A 24,105-nucleotide genomic window follows, 5' to 3' on the forward strand; every position below is an offset into this window, starting at 1 on the left:
AGTCCCTCTGGCAGGTGATTTACCAGCTTTTGCCTATTTCTTAACATACCTGGGGAATCTGACACATCTGCTCAGACACCAGGTCATTCCCATTCACTGCTTGCATCATCAGGGGTCACAGTAACCTTTTGGGTGTTTGGTCAGCATTTCTCAGCATCACAGTAACATCACCACCAGCAGAATCTTCAGTGTCAACACCCAGAAATTTTGGAGATGAGCAAACTCCCCCGTTGGACTCATGCCCTGGGTTTTCACACCAAAGTAAATCCCAATTTCTTTTGGGTCAGTTGGAAACTCCCCAGCCAGTTGGGATGCTCGACTCCCTCCCTTACCACAGCCACGAGCCTGCCCTGATCAGCCCAGGTTAGAAACCTCCAAAACTCACTCTAGTGGACCATCACATGGCAATCAGCTGGGATTGTGAATCAAAACTTACTGATAAAGGTGTCAGAATCCCTCCGAGGTGTGGCACAGAGCCACTTCCAGCAGCCATTACTGCTATCGGAGAGCGCTTTATGTAGCATCCAGAGAAATTCCAGCAGAGTCCAGCATGAGGGACCCTTGTCATGGGACAGGAAGCACAGAGTGTACTAGATGAGCTTTAATTACCATCACAGGCTTTGTGCTGTGTTCTGGCTCCCTCCCTGCACCAGGTTTATGGTCCCACCAGCTGCTGCTCCCCAAGCCGGCGCACTTCCCTTGCGCCATTGCAGCCCCCTCCCTTCTTCCCTCCCTCCCTTTCCCCTACTGTTGGCCTCTCACTGTGACCAGCAACCAGGTTTTGAGGACAGGTGCTGCCACAGCAGCTCCCTTGTGGTACAGCCCACACCAGTGAGCAGAATAGAGAGGAGTTCCAGCAGGGCAAGTGTTCCCCAAATCAGACCCAAACCCCAATCCATGGCCTGCTGGGACCCGCAGCCCCCACCCACAGTGTGCTCTCCCACATGCTCGGGGCACCCTGTTCTCAAATGACACGAACACCACACATTCCCTGCTGCTCTTTAATGACTCCTGGTTGCCGCAGAGGGGAGGGGCCAGGCTGGCCTGTCCCGCCGCACCACGGGGGCTGTCACAGCTTCAGCTCGTGGGGCATGGGCTCCCCCCGCAGCCCGGCCAGCAGGTTGTTGGCTGCCAGCACTGCCATGGTGCTCCTCGTGGCGTACGTGGCACTCCCGATGTGCGGCAGGATCACTGCGGGGACAGGAGGGACACCCATCACCTTCGCGGGCCGGGACAGCCCCTTTCAGGGTTGTCGGAGGTACAATACACATGTATGTGTTATTTACAAATTAATAAACAATTAGTATTACTATTATAATTTACATACTTAATTAATACATATGTATTAATTTTGTCCTGCTTGGTGGTGTTCCAGAGCTCTCAAATCTCCCAAGTCCTGCAAATTTTTCCAGAAAAGTCTCTGCTTTCATCCCTCCCCACGCTGTCTACTTTGGCAACCAAAGGAAACAAATAAAAAATGAGTTTTAGCAAAAAGATAAACGAAAAAAACCAGCTACGGATTCATATGTCATAAACAGACACTCAGTCAAGGGCAGTTCCAAGTTTTCATGGATGTCCCCATGGTTTCTTTTTGGAATAGACATTCCCTACTCCAGGAATGTCCTTCCTGGAAAGAGGACATCCTGCACAACAGTAGCCAAGCAAGTCCCTTCTTAGCTATCCTTCCTCACCTGACTCATCCTCCTCCAGAGAAGACAGGTGTCAGTCCTGCACCTGCCCTTCGCACCTGTTCCGCACTACGCAGGTAACAGCTGCCTGGGCTCGTGGTGGCTCAGCAGGTTGGCCAGCTTGGCAGGTTGGCCAGTCGGCAGCACTCCAGAGCCCGAGACTCCTCTGGGCAGACTCGGCAACCCACTTTAGCCATCTGGGAAGCTTTCCTAGCAGAATATGTGCCCGGGAGCTTACAGAACACCTGAGCTGGGCAGAGCCTGAGCTGCGATTTGGGTTCCTGTTCAGGCACGTGCTGGTATTGGGCCTCCGTGAATTTCACACACTGAATGGAGACCTACCGGGAAGGTGCTAAACCTGAGTTGATATTGGCAGCTTTCTGGAGAATTAAAACAGCTCCCACACTTGTTTGACATTACATGGATGAGTTCTTACCCCACAGCAGACCCCCACATTGTACAGGAGCTCCCTACAGCCTAATTAAATATACCTGACTTGCCTGTCCTTCCACGCTTCCCTGACACCAGAGGGGTAACAGGGACAAGGGATGCCTGTCACGCTTGCCAGTGGGCCCCTGAGGAGTGTGGGCAGCCCGGCAGAGCCGAGCTCTGGCCACCCTTCTGGACACTTACCACAGTTCTTGAGGGAGAGCAGAGGGTGGTCAGTGGGCAGTGGCTCTGGCGTGGTAACATCCAGGCCGGCAGCTGCGATCTGGCCCTGGGCCAGTGCATCATACAGGTCCTCCTGGTTCACCACGGCCCCCCTGGAGAACATGAAGAGAGAGGCTGGCATCACTGCCAAGGGTCCCACAGGCTCCCAGGGCCACAGCCCACCTGGGACAGCCCAGGCGGGTCCCCAGGGCTGCCTGATGGAGCTCAGACCCTCTCTGGATGTGCCTGAACCTCCCAGCACAGCGAGCTGTTCCCGCTCCAGCTGCCTGCAGTGGGGGAAGAGCTGGGTGCTCCCTGAATAACTTATCTTGCCTTTGGCTGGATCCCAAGGGACCTTGGGAAAACATTCCCAGTGCCCGTAGCCATTAAGGCTGTACATGCTGTCTGGACTCACAGCAGATCCTCTGCACCCAGAGCCCAGCGAGGTGACAGGCACACTCTCAGGCAGGGGACTGGGCTGCCAGTACCTGCTCGTGTTGACAAACACAGAAGTTTTCTTCATCCTGCTGAAGAAGTCCTTGTTGCACATTCCCTGGGTGGCTGGTGTCAGGGCACAGGTCACCACCACGAAGTCCGACTCCTCGGCCAGCCTCGCGAGTGGGACTGAAGGGAAGAATACAGGAATGTCCTGCTGCAGCTGACACCTGCCCTCAGCAAAGCTCCATGGGCAGCTGCAGCCTGACCCCTTCTCCTGTCAGGACACCTTGGTGCTCAGCCCATGGGGACAGTGCCCAGATCCTTCCCCTACTCCCAGGAGCAGCTGCCACCTTCCCTCCCGCTTCCTTGTGGGAATGAAACGAATCACCAGTGGATGGACGCAGAGAAGGGCAACAGTGGCAGAACATTTGCAGCCCATGGTTCTGGTGGGGGTCTGATGAGCCCCTGCACGTCTAGTCTTCACCCGGGTCAGAGAAGGCAGGTGCCTCCCTGTCACCCCCCACCACCTCGTGGGGCCTGTCTGGGACTTGGTATTTCCTCCCTTGCTGCCCCCTCACACTGGGCACCCCAAGGAGCCCCCCACAACTCCCAGCTGGTGCCCTCTCTCTGCTGGCCTGCCCTGCAAGTGATACCTCCGTGGAGCTGCCCCAGCCACAGTGCTCTGTGACTGCCGGCCCATGCTGGCCCTGACCCAGCGCTGTCCTTACCAAACTCAGCCCCAAACTCTGCTGCGCTTTCTGGTTTTGGGCCACTGCCAGTGTACAGAAACTTCTTGACCCCAAACGGCTTCAGGCGCCGGGCGACTGCCTGTCCTAGGAGGGACAGAGAAGGATGTCAGGGCACCACGGCTCCATGAGCTGCACAGGGACCAGCTCCTGAAGCCACTGAAGGGCCACTGTGGTGGGATCACTCCTGCCTGGCTGCTCCCAGCCTGGACCACAGGATGGGGAATGGAGATGTTCCACTGTGGAAAAGGGCCCGCGGGACACTGAACCCGCAGCTGCCCTCAGGAGCAAACTGGGGAGCAAGGACAGGCCCAGCTGCCTGCTGGCAAAGTCCGCAGTTGGATGGTACCGAGTGCCGTGTGGACTTTGCCACTGTTTGTTTAACTGGAGGCCAGGAGGACGATGTACAGGTTGCTGCAGGGATTGCAGGTGGTGGAGGCACCTCAACGCTTGAGACTTTTAAGGCTGAAGCCTGATGAGCCAGCTCGTGGCTCTGGGAGAGGCTGCTGTGCAGCTTCCCTTGCTGTGCTCATGTTTAAACAGGTGAGCCTCGGGGACACCACCTTGGCTGAGTCAGAGAGTCCCAGAATGGTTTGGCTTGGAAGGAACTGCAAAGAGCATCTCGTTCCAACCCTCCTGCCATGGGCAGGGACACCTTCCACTAGCTTAGGTTAAAGGTGAAGCTCCAAAGCCACCCTGCCACTGCTGGACACACGGAAACCTGGCCCCTGAGCAGCACTTACCTATCCTACCCAGCCCGATGATGCCCACCGTGCTGTCAGACAGGCCATATCCACACATCCACAGGGGCTTCCAGGTCGTCCAGCCGCCACTGGCAGAGAGGATGGGACAGGAACAGAGTCAGGGAGAGCCTGCTCAGAGCCCAGCCCAGGCACTTGGTGTGAGCTGGAGGAAATGCTGGCTTTGGCCTGTGTCACCAGCCCCCTGTGGCTCAGCTCTGGAGCCGGGGCCACCTGCAGCTGGCACTCACCTCTTGACCTGCTGGGCCGCCTCCAGCAGCCGTCGGCACGCCGAGAGCAGCAGGGCCACCGAGAGCTCCGCCGTGGCGTCCGTCAGCACGTCAGGGGTGTACCCCACACGGATCCCCCTGCCCGGACAGAGGGGGCTTTGGGGCAGCCTCGGTGTGCTCCCCTGGCCCCTCTGGGCTGGCTGCCAGCACTACACCTGTCCCAGGTGCTGGGGGACATCCCTCTGTCTCTCAGCCCTCCCGCCACACCCTTTCCCCAGGTTGTCTTTGCCTTGCCCTGGAACCCAGAGGCTCCTCCAGCTCAGGTGGGGTGAGGTGACCCCAGATGTGATCTGTCAGGAGGGGAGTGCCTGCAGTTGGCAAACCCCAACCAGCCCCATGCCCTGCAGAAGCCCATCTGCCAGAAGGGACTGGCAGAGGGTATGCTGGGGAAGGGGTGCAGAGTGGGGCAGGGAGGGATCGGGGGGCAGGGGTTGTCAGAGCCGTGGGAGGGTCAGCGGTGGGGTCGGTGGCGTTACCGCTTCTTGATCTCGTCCAGAGCGAGGTGGTCGAAGCCCACGGACATGGTGCTGATGACCTTCAAGCCGGGCCCTGCAAGACACGAACAGCGCTGCCGAGCCTGTGCCGGGGGCCCGGGGGGAGGAGGCGGAGGGAAAGGGGGACCCGCACCCACCGGCCGCGTCCAGCACCTCGCGGTCGATGCGGTCGGAGAGCAAGCAGAGGAGCCCGCGCGTCCCCGCCACGCGCGACAGCAGCTCGGCCCGCGGCACCGGCTCCTCCGAGTCCCACTGCTGCACGCGGCACCTGCGGGCATCGGCCCGTCAGCCACCGGCACCGGGACCCGCACCGGGGCCGGCACCGGGACCCGCACCGGGGCCGGCACCGGGACCCGCACCGGGGCCGGCACCGGGACCGACTGGCACCGGGACCCGAACCGGCACCGTCACCGACAGGCACCGAGACTGGCACAGGGACCGGCCCAGGACCGGCCCCGCGCTCACCCGCTCGCCTGCGACAGCACCCGCAGCCCCTCGGCCGGGATCCGCCGCGTCACGAACACCGACATGGCCGCCCCGAGCGCCCCTCCGGGCCCCGCACACCGACCGGAACGGACCGACAGACGGACGAAGGAGGCTCCGCCCATGGCCCCGCCCTCGGCTCCACCCACACGCAAAGGCCACCGCCCCGGCCACGCCCCCGAGCCCCCGACCTCGCCCACACCCTGACCCCGCCCCAGGCCCCGCCCCCCGTGCACCCGCGCGCTTCGTTCGCGCGACCTCCGTGCGTGTGTGCACGTGTGTTCACACATGGACATGTGGACATGCCTATATGTATCTATATGCTTTTACATGGATGGACACGTATGGACATTCCTACACACACCTGTGTTTATACCCAGCCATATGAGCATTCCCACGTGTGTGTGTGTCACACATGGATACATGGCCATTCCTACACATGTATACATAAGTACACTCATTCATGCATACACATATGTGTGCACAGCTCCTGGAAAAGCTGCAGCCCAAGGCTTGGACAAGTGCATCTTCCTGAGTTAAGGACTGTGTGGATGGCCCAGCCCAGACAGTGGTGGGAATGGTGCCACATCCAGCTGGTGTCTGGTCATTTGTGGTGTCCCCCAGGGATCAGCGCTGGGCCCAGTCCTGTTCAGTGTCTTTGCTGATGATCTGGATGAGGGGATTGAGTGCACCCTCAGCAAATTCACGGATGACACCCTGTTGGGTGGGAGTGTTGAAGTGCTGGAGGGCAGGAAGGCTCTGCAGAGGGATCTGGACAGGCTGGATCCATGGGCTGAGGCCTATGGGGTGAAGTTCAACAGGACCAAGTGCCGCTGGATCCCTTGGCCACTTTGGCCACAACAACCCCATGAATGCTACAGGATGGGGCAGAGGGGCAGGAAAGTGCCCAGTAGGAAAGGCCCTGGGGGTGCTGGTGACAGCGGTTGGACATGAACCCAGGTGTGCCCAGGTGTGCAAGAGGCCCCTGGACTGTCCCAGCCATGGGGTGTCACAGCCCCAGGACAGTGCCCGTCCCTGTGCTGGCACTGCTGAGGCCCCTCGTGTCCCATGTCCAGGTCTGGGCTCCTCAGACAGGAAGGACATTGAGGGACTGGAGCGTGTCCAGGGAAGGGAACGGAGCTGGGAAGGGTCTGGAGCAGCAGGAGGGGCTGAGGGAGCTGGGGGGGCTCAGCCTGGAGAAAAGGAGGCTCAGGGGAGACCTTCTGGCTCTGCAACCCCCTGACAGGAGGGGGGAGCCAGGGGAGGGTCGGGCTCTGCTCCCAGGGCACAAGGGACAGGAGGAGAGGGAACGGCCTCCAGGTGTGCCAGGGGAGGCTCAGGTTGGACAATCAGGAGGAATTTCTCCCTGGAAAGGGTGGTCAGGCCTTGGCAGGGGCTGCCCAGGGAGGTTTGGAGTCCCCATCCATGGAGGTGTCCCAGGAAGGCCTGGATGTGGCACTCAGTGCTCTGGGCTGGGGGACAAGGTGGGGCTTGGGCACAAGGTGGACTTGATGGGCTGGAAGGGTTTTTCCAACTCCAGTGTTTCATGATTCAGTGATTCTGTGATATACACGTGTGCATATACATGTGTATACATACATTCTTTCACACACATCCATGTAAGGCCCTATTTTGGGAGGAGTTCCCTCTGACAGCCTGATGGCAGCTATGGAGGGTCCCAGAGGCCACAGATGGTCTGAGTGCTGCCTCTCAAGGCACTGATCAGACACTGCTTGTTAATTAACCCAGATTTAAATTGTCTGGAGTCCTGACCTGAAACGTACTCTGTGACTGTAGGGAACCCAAGGGAGCCATGAGCTCGACAGGTAACACAGGTGTGTTGTGTCTGGGAACAAGCACAGGGGCGGATGGATAAAGACAACAAAGCTGTGGGCAAAGTGGAGTTCAAGGTGCATGTCCCAGAACATTTCTCCGTGTGGGATTCCTTCTGCTGCTCCAGGTGGAATTTGTCTTTAATGTGATGCACCTTCAGAGTGCTGTCAGATTACACCAGCAGAATCGATTTTAATTTTTAATAATTGCTTGAAAGTTTATTTTATGCTGCTGAGCTGGGTTATGGTTTGATCTGACACCTTATCTCCCTCCTTGATCAGGTAGATTTGTGTTGGAGAGCACACACCTGCTCTCCAGTGTGACACATCCGGGCTCATCCTGCTGGGTTTTCCCTTTCTGCTTCCCAGTATTGGTCCCCGTAGATATGGTGGAATTGCTACCTCAGGCTCTCTGGCAACTTCCAAGCACTGATTCAGTCCCTCCAGCCAAAGGGAGACCTCCAAAGAGAGTTTATTTACAAAATGAAGTGCACAATGCTGGCAAAAGTGTGGGTTTATCAATTAAAAACACCTTTAAACCACCTTCTTCATTGTGTGGCTTCAGAGTCCCCTGGCCCCCCTTGGTCCCTCTGGAGAGGTTGGGGTGCTGTGATCCCGCACTGCACCTCTCAGGGGTTCTTGGCAGCAGAGCCACAGGGTCCTCGAGGCTGGAGGCACCTCCAGAGGCCACCATGTGCACCACCTGTCTCTCTGCTTACCTTGCTGTGCCCACGTCCCCGCTACACCTGTGTCCCTGTGTGTCCATGGCCCCTTTCACCCTACTGCATCCACGTCCCTGCTGTACTAACATTCCTGTGTGCCTTGCTGTGCCTGTGTCTCTGCTGTGCCCATGTCCCTGTTGTGACCATGTCCCCGTGTGCCCATGTCCCCGTGTGCCTTGCTGAGTGCTGCCACTTCAGGCTCTGCAATGCTCAGGAGTCCATCAGCTGGGTGAAATCCCACCTTCACTGGAGGGCAGGAGCATGCTTGGGCTGTTGGACTGTTGCCACAAATTTATTTCTAAAGCATTTTTAGAGGTTTTCTGTAGAAAGGAAAGGCATATTATCCCCATTAGGGATTTCACCCACATCAGTTTCTTTAATACTCCTTAAGGGATACCTGGGATTCTGTATTTGGGAGCAATTGAAATGATGCTGTTCTAAGGAGTGATATTTTAATCTCTTTTTTTAAAAGAGACATTTAAAAGAAGGCTCAAAGCTCTACCTGGAGAGAATTCACAGTGGGCAGATCAACCTTTGCAGCCTTCGGGACAAGGGGTTGTCCAGGACAACAGCAAATCCTATAAACAGGAATAAACCAAAGCTTGTACCTTCATGGTGACAGTTTTCCAACCTCAAAACATGGTTTCTCCTTTTAATGCTCTCAATAGAAGCACAGCACCGTGCTCAGGGCAGTACCTGTGGCAGGGCAAGGGGCACAGGGACAAGGCACAGCAAAGGAAAGAAGGACATGGGTAACTACTGAGTATTTAGACAAAATGCAGAAAAAAGGCAGGCAGATGGCATGAATATTAGTGCATGGAAATGACTAACACTCTGAGAATTTCCCAGTGTACTTCTGACTGGTTTGGGCTTGCTTTTATAATTAATTTATGGAAAGGACCTAAATTGGGAATAAACACAATCTCACAAATCCCTCCTAATCTCTGCCTGTATTTTTGAAATGATACCCTGAAGGTATAGTTCCTCACAATGATTAAACTGCTTTTCTTTTAAGAATTAAAAGGGACCTTTTCCACACAGCCGTGTGGTGGGTGAGCAGCCAGACCTGCACTCTGACCTGCTCTAGATTTAATCTGTTGTTGGAAATGCCTGGATGGGGCATTTCCCCACTGGACTGCTGGATGCCAAATCTGCCAATACTTTAATTTTGGATTCATGTATTTTAATGCAAAATATGACCTGGTGTGTTGTCAGCCGCCTAATGACTCAGAAGCACTCAGTTATTAGCATAAATTTGGAAACTTCCTTGAAAATGAAAAAAAAAAAAAAGTGTATTTAATTAATTGGCTGCTTCTCCCTGCCAGTGGAAGCCAAGCTCTCTCCTGTGGGTGGGATGTGCAGAAGGTGCCCCATGGTCTCCAGGGTGCACTGGCAGATTTGGGGCTCTGTTAGTTTGGGACAGCTCTTTGTGAGAGAAGGCTGGGGAGATTTGGCTTTGCCCCACACCTGGGCTTCAGGTGCTGCTGGCCCTGCTGGCGGGGCCCTGTGTCTCCCCATGGAGGGAAGGAGCAGCGCAGGTGGGAAAGCACAGCAGTGTCTGGGATGCTCCCCACTGGCTCTGGTGGGATACAGGCCCCTGGCGTGGTTATGGTTGTGGGGCTGTACCCGGGGAGGGTCTGGCACTGAAGACATGAGGCTGTGGGGAGCCAATGAGGATTTTTTTGCGCAGCTTATCGTGCTTCAACACGGAAATCAAGATAAGAACTACCTGGGCCACAGACTGTCCCTTTAGTTTGGCCTGTGCAGGTCAATCATGCATAGGAGAAGCCTTTTCCTTGTCCCCTTCAGCAGCATCTCCATGTAACAGCCAAAGGGAAAACACTGCAGTGCCGGGGAACTCCCTCACCCTCATGGACATGGTGACATGGCGAGGCCACCCATCTGTAGCTGTGGGGCAGCCAGGCTGCACATCCCATTCCACAGTCTGTTGGTTGTGCTCCAGCAGCTCCAGGAGGGACCTGGAATGTGGCCAGATGGGTGACAGGAGCAGAGAATGGCGGGGGATGACACTGCGGTGCCACAGCGGGTGTCACCGAGGACATGTGGCTGGGACCTCTCACTGCCCAGGGATGGCCAGCAACTCAGCCAGGAAGGAGAGATTTGGCAGTGCCAACCCCTCTGTGCCCCTGTGCCATTGCTGGGCAGAGTCCTCATGGCACTGTTCCCCACGGCATTCCTTGCACATCCCTGGGGGTGCAGCTCCACCTTGCCAGAGCAGGTCCAGAAGCTGGGTTGTTTTTTGCAAATTCTGTATAATATATATAAAATATAATATATATTATATATACAAAATATATAGGATTAATATATAGGATTATTTATTTCTCCCCTACTGCAGTTGTTTGCCCAATCACAACCTTCCCAGGGCTCTGCATGTTCCTTTTGCTCAACATTTTCCTCCTATGCACAGGAGTGATGGGTTTTGACAGTTTTTATGTTCTTTGGGGAAAAAGGAGACAGAGTGTGAAAGACCAAAGGGGATTTTTATTTTCAGAATGTTGCTGCAGTAATTAAAATGTTTGGAAAGCCGTTCTGTTCCCAGAAGTAATAGATAGCTTTTCTGTTTTGCCCCATTAATTGCCATTAGTTAAATACATGTATTTTATAACATGTGTATTCACTCGCCTGCTTGCTCTGACATTTAAATGCATGTTTGAATATGCATTATATCCTTTAATGCACAGTAATAATTTGGTACATTATTACAGACTCTTCCTGAGCTGCCCCTTCCCAGGGAGTAGGTGTTTGTGTTGACTCTGGGGGTGCACAGCACCAGGGCTGGGCAGGCCCTCCTCTCCTGGGGGACCACACGCACTTGGGGTGACAGCCAGTGTTGGCTGCGAAAGGTCTGTGGAGGATGCTCAGGTTCCTTTTTCCCCTGCAGATCCCAGCTGAGGAGGCCCCAGTTTTGGCCGCTCATGGTCAGCACAGGCTCCAGACTTGGTGACCAAAGGGTCAGCTCCTGGCAACCTTCACCAGGGGCTCTGTGTTCCTGGTTTTCAGAAAATGTTCATTGCACTGTGTTGATGGTAACAGCTGAAGCCTGCCTGGATGAGGAGAGCAGGACCACCAGCGTTTGGGGCACAACCATGAGGGTTTGGGGCAGGACAGGACAGGCTGTTCCTGTGATGGCTGTCACCTCTCAGCATGGCTTGGTTATGCTTTTGGACTGTGGCACATATCAGCAAGAGGTCAGCAGAGTCTTCACCTGTTAGGGAGAGTGGGAACAGCCTTTGTCAGGTCACTCGATGACTGAGGAGCACTTGGTATGTCTGGAAGCTCAAAAACCTTGACCAGAACACCCAGGTAAATGTGATCTTCCTGATCTCCCACCCTTACCCTGTGCAAAACAGCTCCTAGCAGCTGAACTGGCGCTGGGTTAAAGATCAAATAATGAACTGGCACAGGGCATTGTGTTCCCAGGCATGCCTTTCCACTGCCTCCCTTCCTCATGCTACTGCTCTCAGATGCTCCTGGAACCCCACCAGCCCCTGGGGATGGTCCCTGTGGGGATTACTTGCCCTGGAGAGCAGTGCTGAGCTCCCCATGGAGCCAGGCTGTGACACACAGCACCAGGGCGGCAGAGCTGGGGCAAACCCCAAGCAAAGTCGTGCAAGGAGAAAGGGACCCACACCCTTTGCCTGGAAGAGTTCCAAAAGGGAGTCCCAGCCCCATGCATGGGGTCCTTCCAGCGGACCCACGTCCTCACTGCAGCCATCAGTCTCTCGTGGGAGCCCTCTGTGAGCAGGAGGGGAGGGCACAGTCCTGTTCCCAACTGGCTGCCCCTCGGCAGTGCTGTGGCTGTGCCCCCTCCCCAGGAGATGTGTCTGGTGGCCGTGTTCCCAGCGATAGGTCCAGCTGCAGTTTCTGAGGAACAATGCGCTCCTACTGTACAGTACCAGATTGTACATCAAAACTATTATTTCCAACATCTCTGGCTTAATTGTAAAACTATAATACAAATGACATTGGGGGTTTGCTGAAGTTAAATTTTAATAGCAAGCCAGCGCCCTTTTAATGACATTTTATACATTTAAATTGGTCATGATCCCTTTGGGAACAGTAATTTTATTCATGGAGATTATGTCTAATTTGAATATAAAAACACCACTAAAAAGATATTGGATTTGCTATTTTTCACTTGCAGGAGCTCTGGAGTCCAATCTTCCCAACTGACTGGGCTTTGGTGGATTAAAAACCCCAACAATCCCCCACCCCAACTTCCTTCCAGCAAAGTGTGGTGTAGAGATCTGTGTATGCCAAACTGCCTCCGACACTGGCCTGTGTTGGCTCCCGGCAGGCTCCGAGGTGCAGCCCCACCTGGGCCAGCCCTCCCATGGTGCTGGGCATGGAGGGACGAGGGGCAGGAAGCCATGGGGCAACCACCCAACACCAGCTGCAGCTTGGTTAGAGAGTTCTGTGTTCTTCTGCAGCTCCTGTGCAGATCCTGGTGCAGCCGCACTGGTGCCTGCTGGGGATGGCAGCTGCCTTCACCATTATTCCCCTTTCCTGTGCTGGAGCTGCCCAGAGTGTCCCAAATCCAGTGCCAAACTAACATGACTCCTGTCAGATTGGCAAGTGGCTTGGCTGGGGTTGTCCTTACCCGGCAGAGGGCAAGGAGGGGCCTGGCTGAGGCTGCACTTTGGCAGCAGCAGCCCCACTTGTCCTTTCAGTGACAGCACAGTTAGAGAGGGACAGTGGGCAGGCACAGCTCCACAGGGACTGTCACTCACCCCGGCCATGTGAGGTATCCTCGGTGGCTGCTGCCCCTCTGAAGAGCAAGGGGTACTGGCACAGCACAGCCAGGGATGTCCATGGGCACCCAGGTGTCTCCTGCAGAGGCCGGGTGTCCTTGGTGGGGAGGATGCTGAGCAGAGGTGCCAGCCTGGTGGAAGCACCCTGGGGTCTCCTCTGTCAGGGTGGCTGGTAGAGGACCGATGTCGGTTCCAGCTGTCCTGGCTGTCCCTTGCAATGCAGAGCACATGCCTGCTGCATGTGGGACTGCAGGAGAAGGAGACACAGCGGGTGGGTGAGGTCTGTGGATGAAAAAATGGTTTTTTTCCACCCAGGGACCAGAATAAAGCCACTGGGGTGTTAAAATCCCTCGGCTCCTCAGGTGAGGAGACTCATGCACTGGTGGTGAGGCAGGTGCCTGTGGGGGTCTGGGGCATGGCTGGCCAGGGTGCCAGCAGGAGGGACGGCACAGCTGAACCCTCGGCACGCGGGGCTGATAACGGTGCCAGCGCCGACGGGCGCTGCACAAAGCAGCAGCCTCATCTCTGAGTCGGGATAAACTGTTTGGCCTTTGGACAAGATTATTTCTGTTCAGAACACGATTGTTATCACTTAATTGAAAATAATTATCCAATGCAAATTGGCTTCAAGTTGGCAGCTGAGTTTAGACAGCACGTTTCCAAGCTGTCCTGAGGAGAGCTGAGCAAGAGGCTAAGACTGTCCACAGGGCTGAACAGGGAGAATACGGGGGAGGCAGATTTTCCCTTTGCAACACCTGCACCCCCCAAGGAAAATGGGGGGGCCTGCCTGGTGTTTTCATGAACCAGGGTCCTCCTGTTTGCCTTACCAAAGCAGCCACTCTGACAGTAGTGGGAGCATTGGTGCTGGAACCAGCTGCTCGAGAAAGCTCTGCTCAGGTGTGCCAGGGACATTGTTCACAAGCCTGTATCCCATCTGGCAGTGTCTGCTCCCAGGATTTCGTCACATGGAGGAAGCAGCTCTCCTGCTGCTGTTGGCTGGGAGAGCCGCAGTGTGGCTGGTGCCATAGAGGGGCTGGGGCACAGCTGGAATGTAGAAACCTCTGAAGAGTCCAGCAGGAACGGCCCCCCTGGAGCTCTGACCCAATCAGGCACCAAAGCCTCAACTAGGCTTGGTCCTCTTCCACTGGACCTGTTCTACCACACACAATCAACCTGTCACTCCAAACGTCACCTGTGTCTGCAGGTTCTCATCAGCGAACCGAGGAGAACCAGAGACCCCTGCTTGGTGTCTCTTTGTAATTTCCCACCCCCCCACACACCCCTCAGTGGGGCGAACCTTCCCCTTCTGGGGTCCCTGTGGCCACTCCTGCCTGCAGGCTCCGTCGGCTGTCTGGGGGCTTCCTACAGCTGCTGCACCTTTGGCGTTTTCTCCTCTTCCTCTTCCTTGTTTTCTGCCTGAACAGGTTTGGATTAGACAAGACCTTCCCAAAGGGACACAATGCCCACACCAGTGCACAAGTACACCAGAGAATACTGGGTTTCCACAACAGTTTTTCTATGATTTGACCAGTCTGGCAGGTTAATTAAAAAAAATCCCAATGTTTAAATGCAGTTTCATCAGGAGAAGTGTAAAACCTCTGTAAGAATCTCTGTCAGGACTTTTCAAACCCTGCAAAGCACAATTAGACACAGTCAAATATTGCCCCGGTTAAAGACTATTAATTTTCCTTACATTTGTCATGAATTAATTTTTTCCGCCTGTATCAACAGTGTTTCCTTTATAAATACAACTGGCTCCTTTACATTGAAAAATTAAATTTGCTCTGATAATGAACCAAGGTGCTAATAATCATTTTGCAATGCAAAAAAAGTGCAATTACTGGCTGCTGTGCCACGCAGTGCCATGGATGGTTGTCGCTGACCCTGCTCTGTCACTGTCACCCATGTTCCCATCCAGAAGGTGCAGCATGAGAGCCCTGGGTGCTCAGGTGGCAGTGTCCACCTGTTCAGGTGAACTGAACCTCAGGTTTGCTCAGTGTCCTTGAAGAGCTGCTCAGTGACACGTGGGGTGGAACAAGGTCTGTTGGTGAGAGTGAGCCCAACTTGAGGCACAGGGGTCTGTGTGATCACCGTGCACCACTAGGGCTGGGTATGGCATGGCCACAGACGCACACAGTTAAGTGACATTCCCAGCAGATTCTACAACAGTTGGACAGAGAGACTGACATTTCTGGTAGACTTCAGGGAAAGGAACGCTTCTAGGAGGAGCCAGCCCTGTGCTGTGTCACAAAGACACATCCAATTCCTCCCACAGGTGTGCCACAGACACAGACACCTCAAATCACAGTGCTCCTTTCTTCCTCAACCTCACTGTGTAGTGGCTGCAACAAATGATGGACCCAATACTCCCTTTTCCCCTCTTCACTCCTGGGACACCTGCCCCCATTACCCAACAAGACTCTGACCTTCTGATCCATCCATCTTGTCTCCTCTGCAGCACCAGGGCTGAGCTGTGGCCCTTTATTTATTCACGCAATGTAGGTTTCCTCATGCTGCTTCACCAGTGCACATCAACTGTGACCTCGAGACACCGTCCTCTCCTGGGATGAGCATGTTTTCCAGTCCCAGGCATCTCTGGAGTAAGGGCTGACAGTTCTTTAAAGCGGGGGGGAAGCAGGCGGGAGGAGTGACAGGCTGAAGTACATTGTGATTTAATAGGATAAAGCAGAGCTTGATGGAAGCTCAGCCGACCATTCTGGGCCCAGCATAGGACTGTAATGCAGAGCTGCCCTTTCACAGCACCTGACGTACTGATATTTGTGCTGCTGGAAAATCCATCACCCCTTTTTGCCATTTTTCTCATCCTCTATTCCTCACTGAATGCAAACATATCTCCTGCTGCATTATTCTTGCACTGAGCTCTGTAAGATCCATCAGCTGCCTGACAGAAGCCTTACTGGGAGTGCTGGGTGGCACTGGTTACCAGTGACAGCTGGCACTAGACACAACCTGCTTTGTCCCAAGCAGTGCCAGACAGAGCCCTGGGCGCCAGTTTCTGTCACACCTGATTTACCCATGTGCTTGCCTGTAGAACAAACCAGCCTCCTTTGTGTCCCTCTTTCCCAGCTAGCAGCATTATCCAGACTCCCTGGTTCTCCTCCAAATGCTCTGGTGGGTGCTCCACTGCAGATTCCTGCAAAGCCCGACACCAGTCAGTGCCAGGGCTGATGTTGTTACCTGCTGGGACCCAAATACACCTGTGGGTCATGCCCCAGGTTGGATGTCCAGCTTCAGGATCTCGTTTCTTTTCCCACAGCGGCAACAAATCCCGGCCTGTGCTGAAGGATGTTCCCTCACCCAGCTCCCATCTGCTTCCAAGTGTCACTGCATCGCCTTTTTCCCTTCCCATGGCTCAAAAAAACCTGCTTTCTCTGTCTTTTACTCACCGTCCTGCAACCGCAAGCAGCAGACATCTATCAGAGCAAAGGCTCTGCAGGGCTGGGTACCTGCAGGACTCACAGGGACATCCAGAGGCAGTTTTACCACAAACACATCATCTGGTGCTGGTAGTAGGTGCTGCCAGTGACAGGCAGGAGACACAATCTGCGGCCAGGCTTCAGTGGGTCTCACCCAAGTACCTGTGTAGGTCACCTGGCCTAAATTCCCTGTCACTACCTTCCCAAAGTAAGGCAGGTTCTGCCCACCAGCACCCAATGGGGTTTGAAAAACTCTGTATCAGTTGCCCAAGGTGAAATCTTCTTGGCTGAAGCCACTGAACATCAGAGAAAGAGCTCAGGACTCCTGGCTGATCTGACTCCTGCCATGCTGCTGAGGCACCTGCTCATCAGGGGAGGAATTAGGAAGAACTCTGACTTGCTCCACACCTGAGCACCCTCTGGGACTGCACATGGTGACATAAAGGCACCTCTTATGTGCAGGAAATTCACTCCCTTCAAGACAACTTAGTTGGACAGGTGATCAAACTGACCCATCAGAAAAGCTGGAGTTCATCTTGATACCTCACCTAAAAGGATCCTTCTCCCTGAATGCCAGGTTTGTGCTGGTTTGTCTAAAGGCCAATGGAACTTTTACTCAAATAGAACCCAGTATTGAAAACCAAAAAGAGACACAAAACACAGTCCCCAGGAAAAGAGTAATTTCCATGCTAAGGGCAAGCATTTTTGGGGATGGAATTAATTTTTTTTCATTAAGGTTAAAACCGATTTTTTTGTGGTATCTCATGAACTTTTCAATCAAGCAATCAATGAAGTTAAGCAAAAATCAATTTTTGTTGCCAAGTACACACTGAAGCAAAGCTGGGCATTATGTTCCCAAGTACTCTGCAGGTGTAGCTCTGCTCCAAACACCTCTGAGATGGGGTGACAGGATCACCAGAATGCCTGTGTTCTCACTGGAGACTTTGCCAAACAAAAACCTGATGAATTTGGGGAGTACCAGTATGGGATACCACTGGCAGAATGACAGTCCTGAATTTTAACTTAGGTGCCATTTCCCTTTCCAGGTACCCTTGAAGGGTACAAATAGTTTCTAATTTTAAAACAGAACTGCAGCATGAGGAGAGGACTTGCACCTCAGTGACACTGTGCTGTTAGTTACCACCAGCCGCTCAAAAAAGGAGTGGCTACAGTAGAGAGCAGGTCACAGAGCAGCAAGGTATAGTAATTTCCTTTTCAAAACAGTAGAGTATAAATACTATCCTTTTTTTCCTTTTCTCTTGCCTAAGGTGACAGTTTCAGCTCAGGAAAGAGAACACAACACTGCTTTCAATTATACTTGGAATGCAGGGAAATGAAGAACAAACCCACTTTTTTTCATATTCCTCATGTAAAGTTTTATTTGGCTTAGTCCTTTGATGAAGCATTTCATTCTTACAAACCTTAACACAACACGCTGAATTCCAGTGTACAAAAATAACTGTATTTGAAAAAAATTATTAAATTTTAGCACAGTATGACTGGAATCAAGTATGTTCTTCATACTCTGCTCTCTTTTCTCCAGAAACAGCTTCCACATCAAGGGGAACAAGGACGGATTTAGTATGAGATGTAAACTCTGTTCCATGCCCAGCTGCTCACTCTGCCCAGCTGGCAGGGGCAGGGATGGGGCTCGGGGGAGCCCCGAGAGCCGAGCACCGAGGGCAGTGGATTTGTGGTGCCACATGAGAGTGTGAGGCAGGAAACTGCTGCATCCCAGAGTGCAAAGCAGCGACTTGGCTGCCCCTTCCAGGAAGGAGGGAAAGTGCCAAGTTCCCCTCTGCGCTCTGGAGAGGAATGACGGCTGGGGGTATGTGCTTTACCCCCCACGTTCCTGCTCTCCATCCTGACCCCTCCTCATGCAAGTCTCCCTGGCGCCGGCTCCGAAGGCGCCGTGTTCGATGGCAGCAGATCCTGCTCTGACAGCAGAACCACATCTCACCAGTGAAGAAACAGACCCTGCCAAATCCAGCACGCCCCCCACAATCCCCAAGCAAAGAAAAGAAACATACAGCCTGTTCTGGAACCACCCCACGTGGGAGCACCGGGACCCACTGGCCACAGCAACAGTTCTCAGAGACAGAGTGGTCTGTGTCCGGCACGCTGGCTCAAGGATGGGCTCAAATTCATGTGCTAAGAGAGAGACAGAAATAAAGAGAAGGCAGAGCCAGAGCCAGCAAATACCAGTGCTACCTGCCCATCCCCCTGTTACCAGGATTTCTGTTTGGACTTCTTCCTCTTCTGTTTTATGAGGAATAGATTGTCCTTGCTGTCAGGACTAGCATCTTTCTGCTTTTTCCATTTCTTCTTCCTTTTGACACCTTCCAGAGGCTCCTGCACACACCCAGCCTTTCTGCCTGAGAACGCCTGAAAAATGGACTTGTGCCGAACCCTGCCACCCTTGCACAGCTGCTGCTTGCACCCCCGAGGGAAGTCTCCCTCTGGATCACAGCGGATTTCAACACCCCTCCTGTTCATCTTCTCTCGGGATTTCCCTGCCTGGGACACCTTCATCTTCTTGTACTGCTCGCCATCCCTGTTCAGTTTCCCGTGTTGTCCTTTCCAAGGTTTGCTCTTTTTCTTGTGGCTGTGCCCCTTGAGCTGTTCTTCCTGCCATGGTGTTTCGGGCTGTTCCGGCAGAAGGCCAGCTTCCTGCAGGTCTGGAAAACAGAGCCTATTAGTTCCAAACCTAAAAACCCCAAAACCTGGTGCCCAAGCCATCACAGCTCTCCTTAAGTATGTATGAATTGGACAAAAATTTATCTCTGACAGATATTTTCATGTCACCAGCCTATAATCTAAACAAATTACGATTTAATTCCCTTCCTGTTATTTTATGGCATTTTTAATGTCTGTGGATTTCTCATAATTAAAACTTGACAATACCCACCGAGAGACTTTGTCATAATCAATTTCCATGATAGACATGGATGAATAAAGTCACAAATCTTTTACTACTACCAGACTACCTCTTCAAATCCATGCACCTTTTCCTGATGCTTGAAAATAATTCCACAATGTTTCTAAAAAGCAGCAAATGGAGAACTGAAAGGTGGGAGGGATCTCCCAAACCACACTGTACCTGCCACCTTTCTTTTTAACCTATTTGCTCTCCTCTTGATATCGCATTCATCATCGTAGTAGTAGACGAAGGGAGAAGTGGGGAACATGCTCCCCTGCATCCGCTTCTCCGAGCACTCCTGCAAAACACATTTCAGGTCACCAGAGTCGGCTAAGTGTCAATTTTCCTGGAAGAGAAATGGGCCAGGTCCTGCAGGGGCTGGTCTGTACCTGCAGGGGGTGTGGCCAGCACTGACATTTTCATTACCAATCCGTAATCCCTCCTGTGCATGCCCAAATGCTGGAACTGTGTGAGCACACAGCAGGAGTCCTCTGTCTTTCTGCAGTTACCACACGTCTGTAGCCTCCCCCAGCAGACAAGAAGGAGCAGGTGAGGACAGGTAAACACCAGGTGAGTTGCTGACAGTGCTGTTGGACACAAGGACTGGGCTGTCCCACTGCCAGGCAGGACCCTGACACCCGCTCCGCTGCTTCCCACTGCTCCCACACACCCGGCCCCCTTGGAGACAAACAGTGCCATGGCAGAGCAGCCCTGGCACCTGGCTCATTTGGGGTGAAGCCATCTGCAGAGGGGTGGCAGGCCAAAAGGGGGTGAGAAGCAATGCCAAGGCAGCATCTCCCCTCAGCCTGACAGCAGCCAGGGTGGGCACTCCAACTATGTACCATGTTCTCACAGGGACAAACCAAAAGTAAATCCCGCTTCAGGATGGTGTGCAGGGGAGTGCAGGGAAGAGGAAGAGGAAAAGGAAGAGAGCCCTGAACAGTCAGCTGAGGTAAGAAAGGGGCTGGCTCCGACACCACGTGTGTGTCAGCCTATTCCCCAAACTCTTGGATCAGGCATGTGAATTTTTTCACTGGTGTACACACAGTTTTAGCCATGTCATGTAAGCCAGGCTGACTGGGATGCTTCCCACAGTTCTGCCTTTTTTCCAGGTACCATGTAACAAGGTGCTTTATTATCCTTGCAAACTGCTTGCTACCTGCTGTGCTTTGCTTCACCACCTTTCTCTTCTTGGATACTGCACAGATCATAGAAACGCAGAATCCCAGAAATGTTTGGGTTGGAAGGGACCAAAGCTCATCCAGTTCTACCCCTTGCCATGGGAAGGGACACTTTCCACTAAATCAAGTTGCTCCAAGCCCCATTCGACCTGGCCTTAAACACTTTGAGGGATGGGGCAGCCACAGACTCTCGGGGCAACCTGTGCCAGGGCCTCACCATCCTCACAGCCAAGAATTTCTTCCTAACATCCAGCCTAACTCCACTCTCTCCCAGTGTGAAGCCATGCTAGTGAGCTCTGTGCCTCACAATCTCCAAGAGCTGTCAGGAGCTTTTGCCCACCTGGTGTCTGCACCACAGGGCCAGCAGCTCTCCTGCATGTGCCATTGCTACCCCTCAGTGCCACTCGGGCACTCCCTGTCGCTGTGTGTCCTCCTGCCCGCTTCCCTCTCCCTTCCAGAGGCGCAGTGCACCAGAGATGCAATTTGGATGTATTTTGTATTTCCCAGCTTCTATTTGGCATGCGCTTGGCTGAAATTTAATGAAGAATCCCTTTTTTTGCAGGTTTTTTGCCTCTGTTTCTGGGAATGGTGTGCACATGGAAAGATCTGGTATCTCTGTCCTCTTGTGTTGCTATCAGCTCATCCCCTTTCACTCAGTCATTGCTCAAGCTGTTTCTGCTCTTTGTACACTAGTAAAAATACTTTGTCTTTCTGAACTTCGAGAGCCATAAAATGTCCTCGAGTCACTTCATTCCCTTGCTGATTTTATACAGTTTCTACCATTTCGTATGCAAGTAATTACCACCAGCTCCTCCCATATAATTTCTAATTATTTTTACAGCAGCCTTAAAAATTAAATAATTAATTTACAGCATCCCTAATAATTACTAATTAATTTTACAGCAGCCTTACTTGTATCCATGTACGGCTGTCTTCTTCCAGTGTAACTTTCTGACAGTTTAGTAAAATTAAAGTAACCTAAAGGCCCAAGCTTTTAACAAAACATATCGGGTAGTTGTAGGGGCTGACACACAAGAGCAGGTGGAAGGGAAGGGAGGAATTTGCTTGCAATTTGCTGGTTTTAAGCCACAGAAAACAATAAACTAAACCTATTCAGTTCCTGAATAGCATTCGTTTTCTGGAATACTTGCGGCTCCTGCCCTTATTCCATGAAAGAAAAACCTCAAATATTTGCTTTGTGTTGGCATTTGCAGGTACAGAGCTGAACTTCTCACAACAGGCACTGAAAAAGGTGATAAATATCATCAAAACAGCCTGGAAGATGCAGCACACCTCCCATTTTTACTGAAGCCACTTAAAGCTTATGACGTCTCCCTCACCAGGCTACACCTTACAGAAGGGTGATGCCAAACTTAATGTTGAATTAAACTAAGAAAAGACAAATGAGGATCATAACAAGCAGGCAGAACTGGAATGTTCCCAAAACAGCATTCAAATGGGTGGGCTGATTGAATGGTTGGGTGAAAAAACTGATGTGATGTTGAACGTGGCAGTGAGGCACTAATGGGAAAAAAGAAAGGAAAAAAAAGAAAGGAAAAAAAAAGCTGTATACAGCAACTGCCCGTTTTCCAATGTTTTCTCTCTCCCAGGCAGTCTCAAATCAATAAACCTGCCAAGGACAGATAGTAACTTTTCCTTTCCCTCCTATCTTTAAATTAGATGGGCGAGATCACTTCAAACATCAGCCTCCACCGACTGCAGCAGTGCTGCAACCACACACCTCTCGTGTGGCACCAGCTCAGCTCTTTCAGCTCTTTCTTCAAACCACACAGTGTAGCAGAGATGGATTTCCAGCCCAGGAATGTATTCCAAGATAGAGACTGCCAAGACTTACGTATCCGAAGTGTCCTTTGCGGGAGCAGTTGTAGCAGTACACGGACACAGAGCGCTCAGAGTGGGCACTGGCTGTTTTGATGGGCCCTGGCTTTGTCTGGAAGATGGAAATGGGCAAGCATTAAGCATGGTAGTATTCTGAATGATGAATTAAAAATAAATTAAAATTACATAAATATAATTTTATTATGCTTAGATCAATACATTCCTGCTTGCTGTTAGAATATTAAGTTGAAGAAGGAGCAAGTGGCTCCTGTTACTGTAATTTTGCAGAGTGAGGCTCAGCCTGAGTATCACAAATGTGGTGCAAAGAGGCATCCCCAGCACCTTTTCCACCTGGCCATGTTATTTCAGCTCTGAATGCAAGAAAATAAGGTGCTGATTTATCTCTTCCCGTCCTCCTTGTCCCTCTGTCCTCTCCTGCTCTCACGGATGCCCCACCATCCCCTGGGATGGTCAGATACAGTTGGAGAGGCATGATGCCACAGCCCATGGAGAGAATGGGGGAGTGATCCTGGGCCCCTTGGCACAGCCATGATGCCACAGCCAACAGTGAGAATGTGGAACAGGTCTCACACCCCACAGCCCAGACGTGATGCCACGGTCCACTGGCACAGGCAGGCACCTGGACCAACAGGGGATGCAGGAATTCTGGCCCAAAAGCATCAGGGTTGAAGAGTGCATTCTGCATTCTGTCCATTTCCTTCTCTCTGGGGCTAAAGGAGCATGGAAGAATGGCCCAGATTTCAAAGAAATTAGTAGTTCTTGGTAAAGCTTAGTAAAACCAATACATGAATGGCTTTTTTCTTTAAATCTGTATTGCCGCACTCTTCTGTTGTGGGAGCCATCATGTTCTCCTGCAGAACCTCCAGAAGAATGACAGCCGTGTTTGTAAAATAGGCAGGAACAAGAGAAACCTTCCAATGCCGTTCTTTATGAATCTGATCACACCTGCAAGGTCACCTTATTGTGACCTCCCCAGCCCTGGGTTTAAATGCGCGTCTCAGAGTCATGTTCCTCAGCTCATATCCACGTACCAGGAGGGGCTTGAAAAAAGGACTAAGAAGAGTGACACATCCAACAGTGATTTGTAACAAAAGGTGGGAGAACAGGGAAAGGGGAAAACCACCACTTATAAAGCAATTTCTGTATTTCTCATCCATGTCTCACAGTGAGACTTCTCCAGCTAACAGCAGTGTGTGACTCACTAAGCTGGCTTGGTATTTCAGGTATTCCTTTATCATTAATACATAGAACAGGTAAGGAAAAAAACCCACAACAACCAACAAACCAAAACGCAAACATTTGTGTAGCCCTTTGGGGAAGCATCTGTGGGTTTTGTTTATTGGACCAGTCATCGTTATTCTGGTTAGTTTTCAGCATGAGGAGCATTCCCAGAAATCACCTCTGCCTTGGACAGGGCTCCTGAAGGGCAGCAATAAACCCTGCAAGTGATGCCTTCTTCTGCCTTCCACACGTGTAGACTCTTACCCAATACTAAATCTGATTTTAAAGGCTGATGCCTGTTGGACACCACATGAGGATGTTGCCACAGAGCCCCAGAGGGTTCCTTCTGCACGTCCCTGCCTGCCAGGGAGCTCTGCCACAGCAATATGAGCACAACACAGCTGTCACACATCAGATCAGGACCACCACAGCACTACTCTGCTTTCTGCCAACTGGGCCTTAAAATGAACCACAATGACAGTTTGAAAATGACATGATCACACTATTTGGGCTTTGCAAAGTGCAGTGTGACAACACCATGCAGTTACAAAAACCAGGCATTATTCCAGAGACACAATCCTTTATATCCCAAGATGTCACCTGCTAAAACTGAAGAGTCTGATGCCT

General features: G+C 52.4%; 2 protein-coding genes across 5 annotated transcripts in view; both read right to left on the reverse strand.

Moving 5' to 3' along the window:
• Nucleotides 1-987: 987 nt before the first annotated feature.
• On the reverse strand, nucleotides 988-5,669 carry GRHPR (glyoxylate and hydroxypyruvate reductase). The gene is made up of 9 exons (XM_027723324.2): nucleotides 5,513-5,669; nucleotides 5,185-5,315; nucleotides 5,030-5,102; nucleotides 4,515-4,631; nucleotides 4,267-4,355; nucleotides 3,506-3,610; nucleotides 2,828-2,963; nucleotides 2,322-2,452; nucleotides 988-1,191 (listed from the first exon to the last, which is right to left on the reverse strand). The coding sequence occupies exons 1-9, from the start codon at nucleotides 5,653-5,655 to the stop codon at nucleotides 1,070-1,072; spliced, it is 1,047 nt and encodes a 348-aa protein (XP_027579125.1). The 5' UTR covers nucleotides 5,656-5,669; the 3' UTR covers nucleotides 988-1,069.
• An 11,983-nt stretch (nucleotides 5,670-17,652) lies between these two features.
• ZCCHC7 (zinc finger CCHC-type containing 7) overlaps nucleotides 17,653-24,105 on the reverse strand; it is an 86,414-nt gene continuing 79,961 nt past the window's right edge. For all 4 annotated transcript variants that reach the window (XM_027723328.2, XM_027723329.2, XM_039381697.1 and 1 more), the window contains exons 9-11: nucleotides 22,253-22,348; nucleotides 19,397-19,514; nucleotides 17,653-18,974 (exon numbers count right to left, since the gene is read on the reverse strand). In XM_027723328.2, coding sequence (XP_027579129.1) covers nucleotides 18,523-18,974; nucleotides 19,397-19,514; nucleotides 22,253-22,348 — 666 coding nt within the window. In that variant the 3' untranslated portion in view covers nucleotides 17,653-18,522. The remainder of the gene's footprint in view (nucleotides 18,975-19,396; nucleotides 19,515-22,252; nucleotides 22,349-24,105) is intronic.

This window comes from Pipra filicauda, unplaced genomic scaffold (genome assembly GCF_003945595.2).
Source record: "Pipra filicauda isolate LSUMZ 115617 unplaced genomic scaffold, ASM394559v2 scaffold236_size1216567_pilon, whole genome shotgun sequence".
Taxonomy (NCBI): Eukaryota; Metazoa; Chordata; class Aves; order Passeriformes; family Pipridae; genus Pipra; species Pipra filicauda.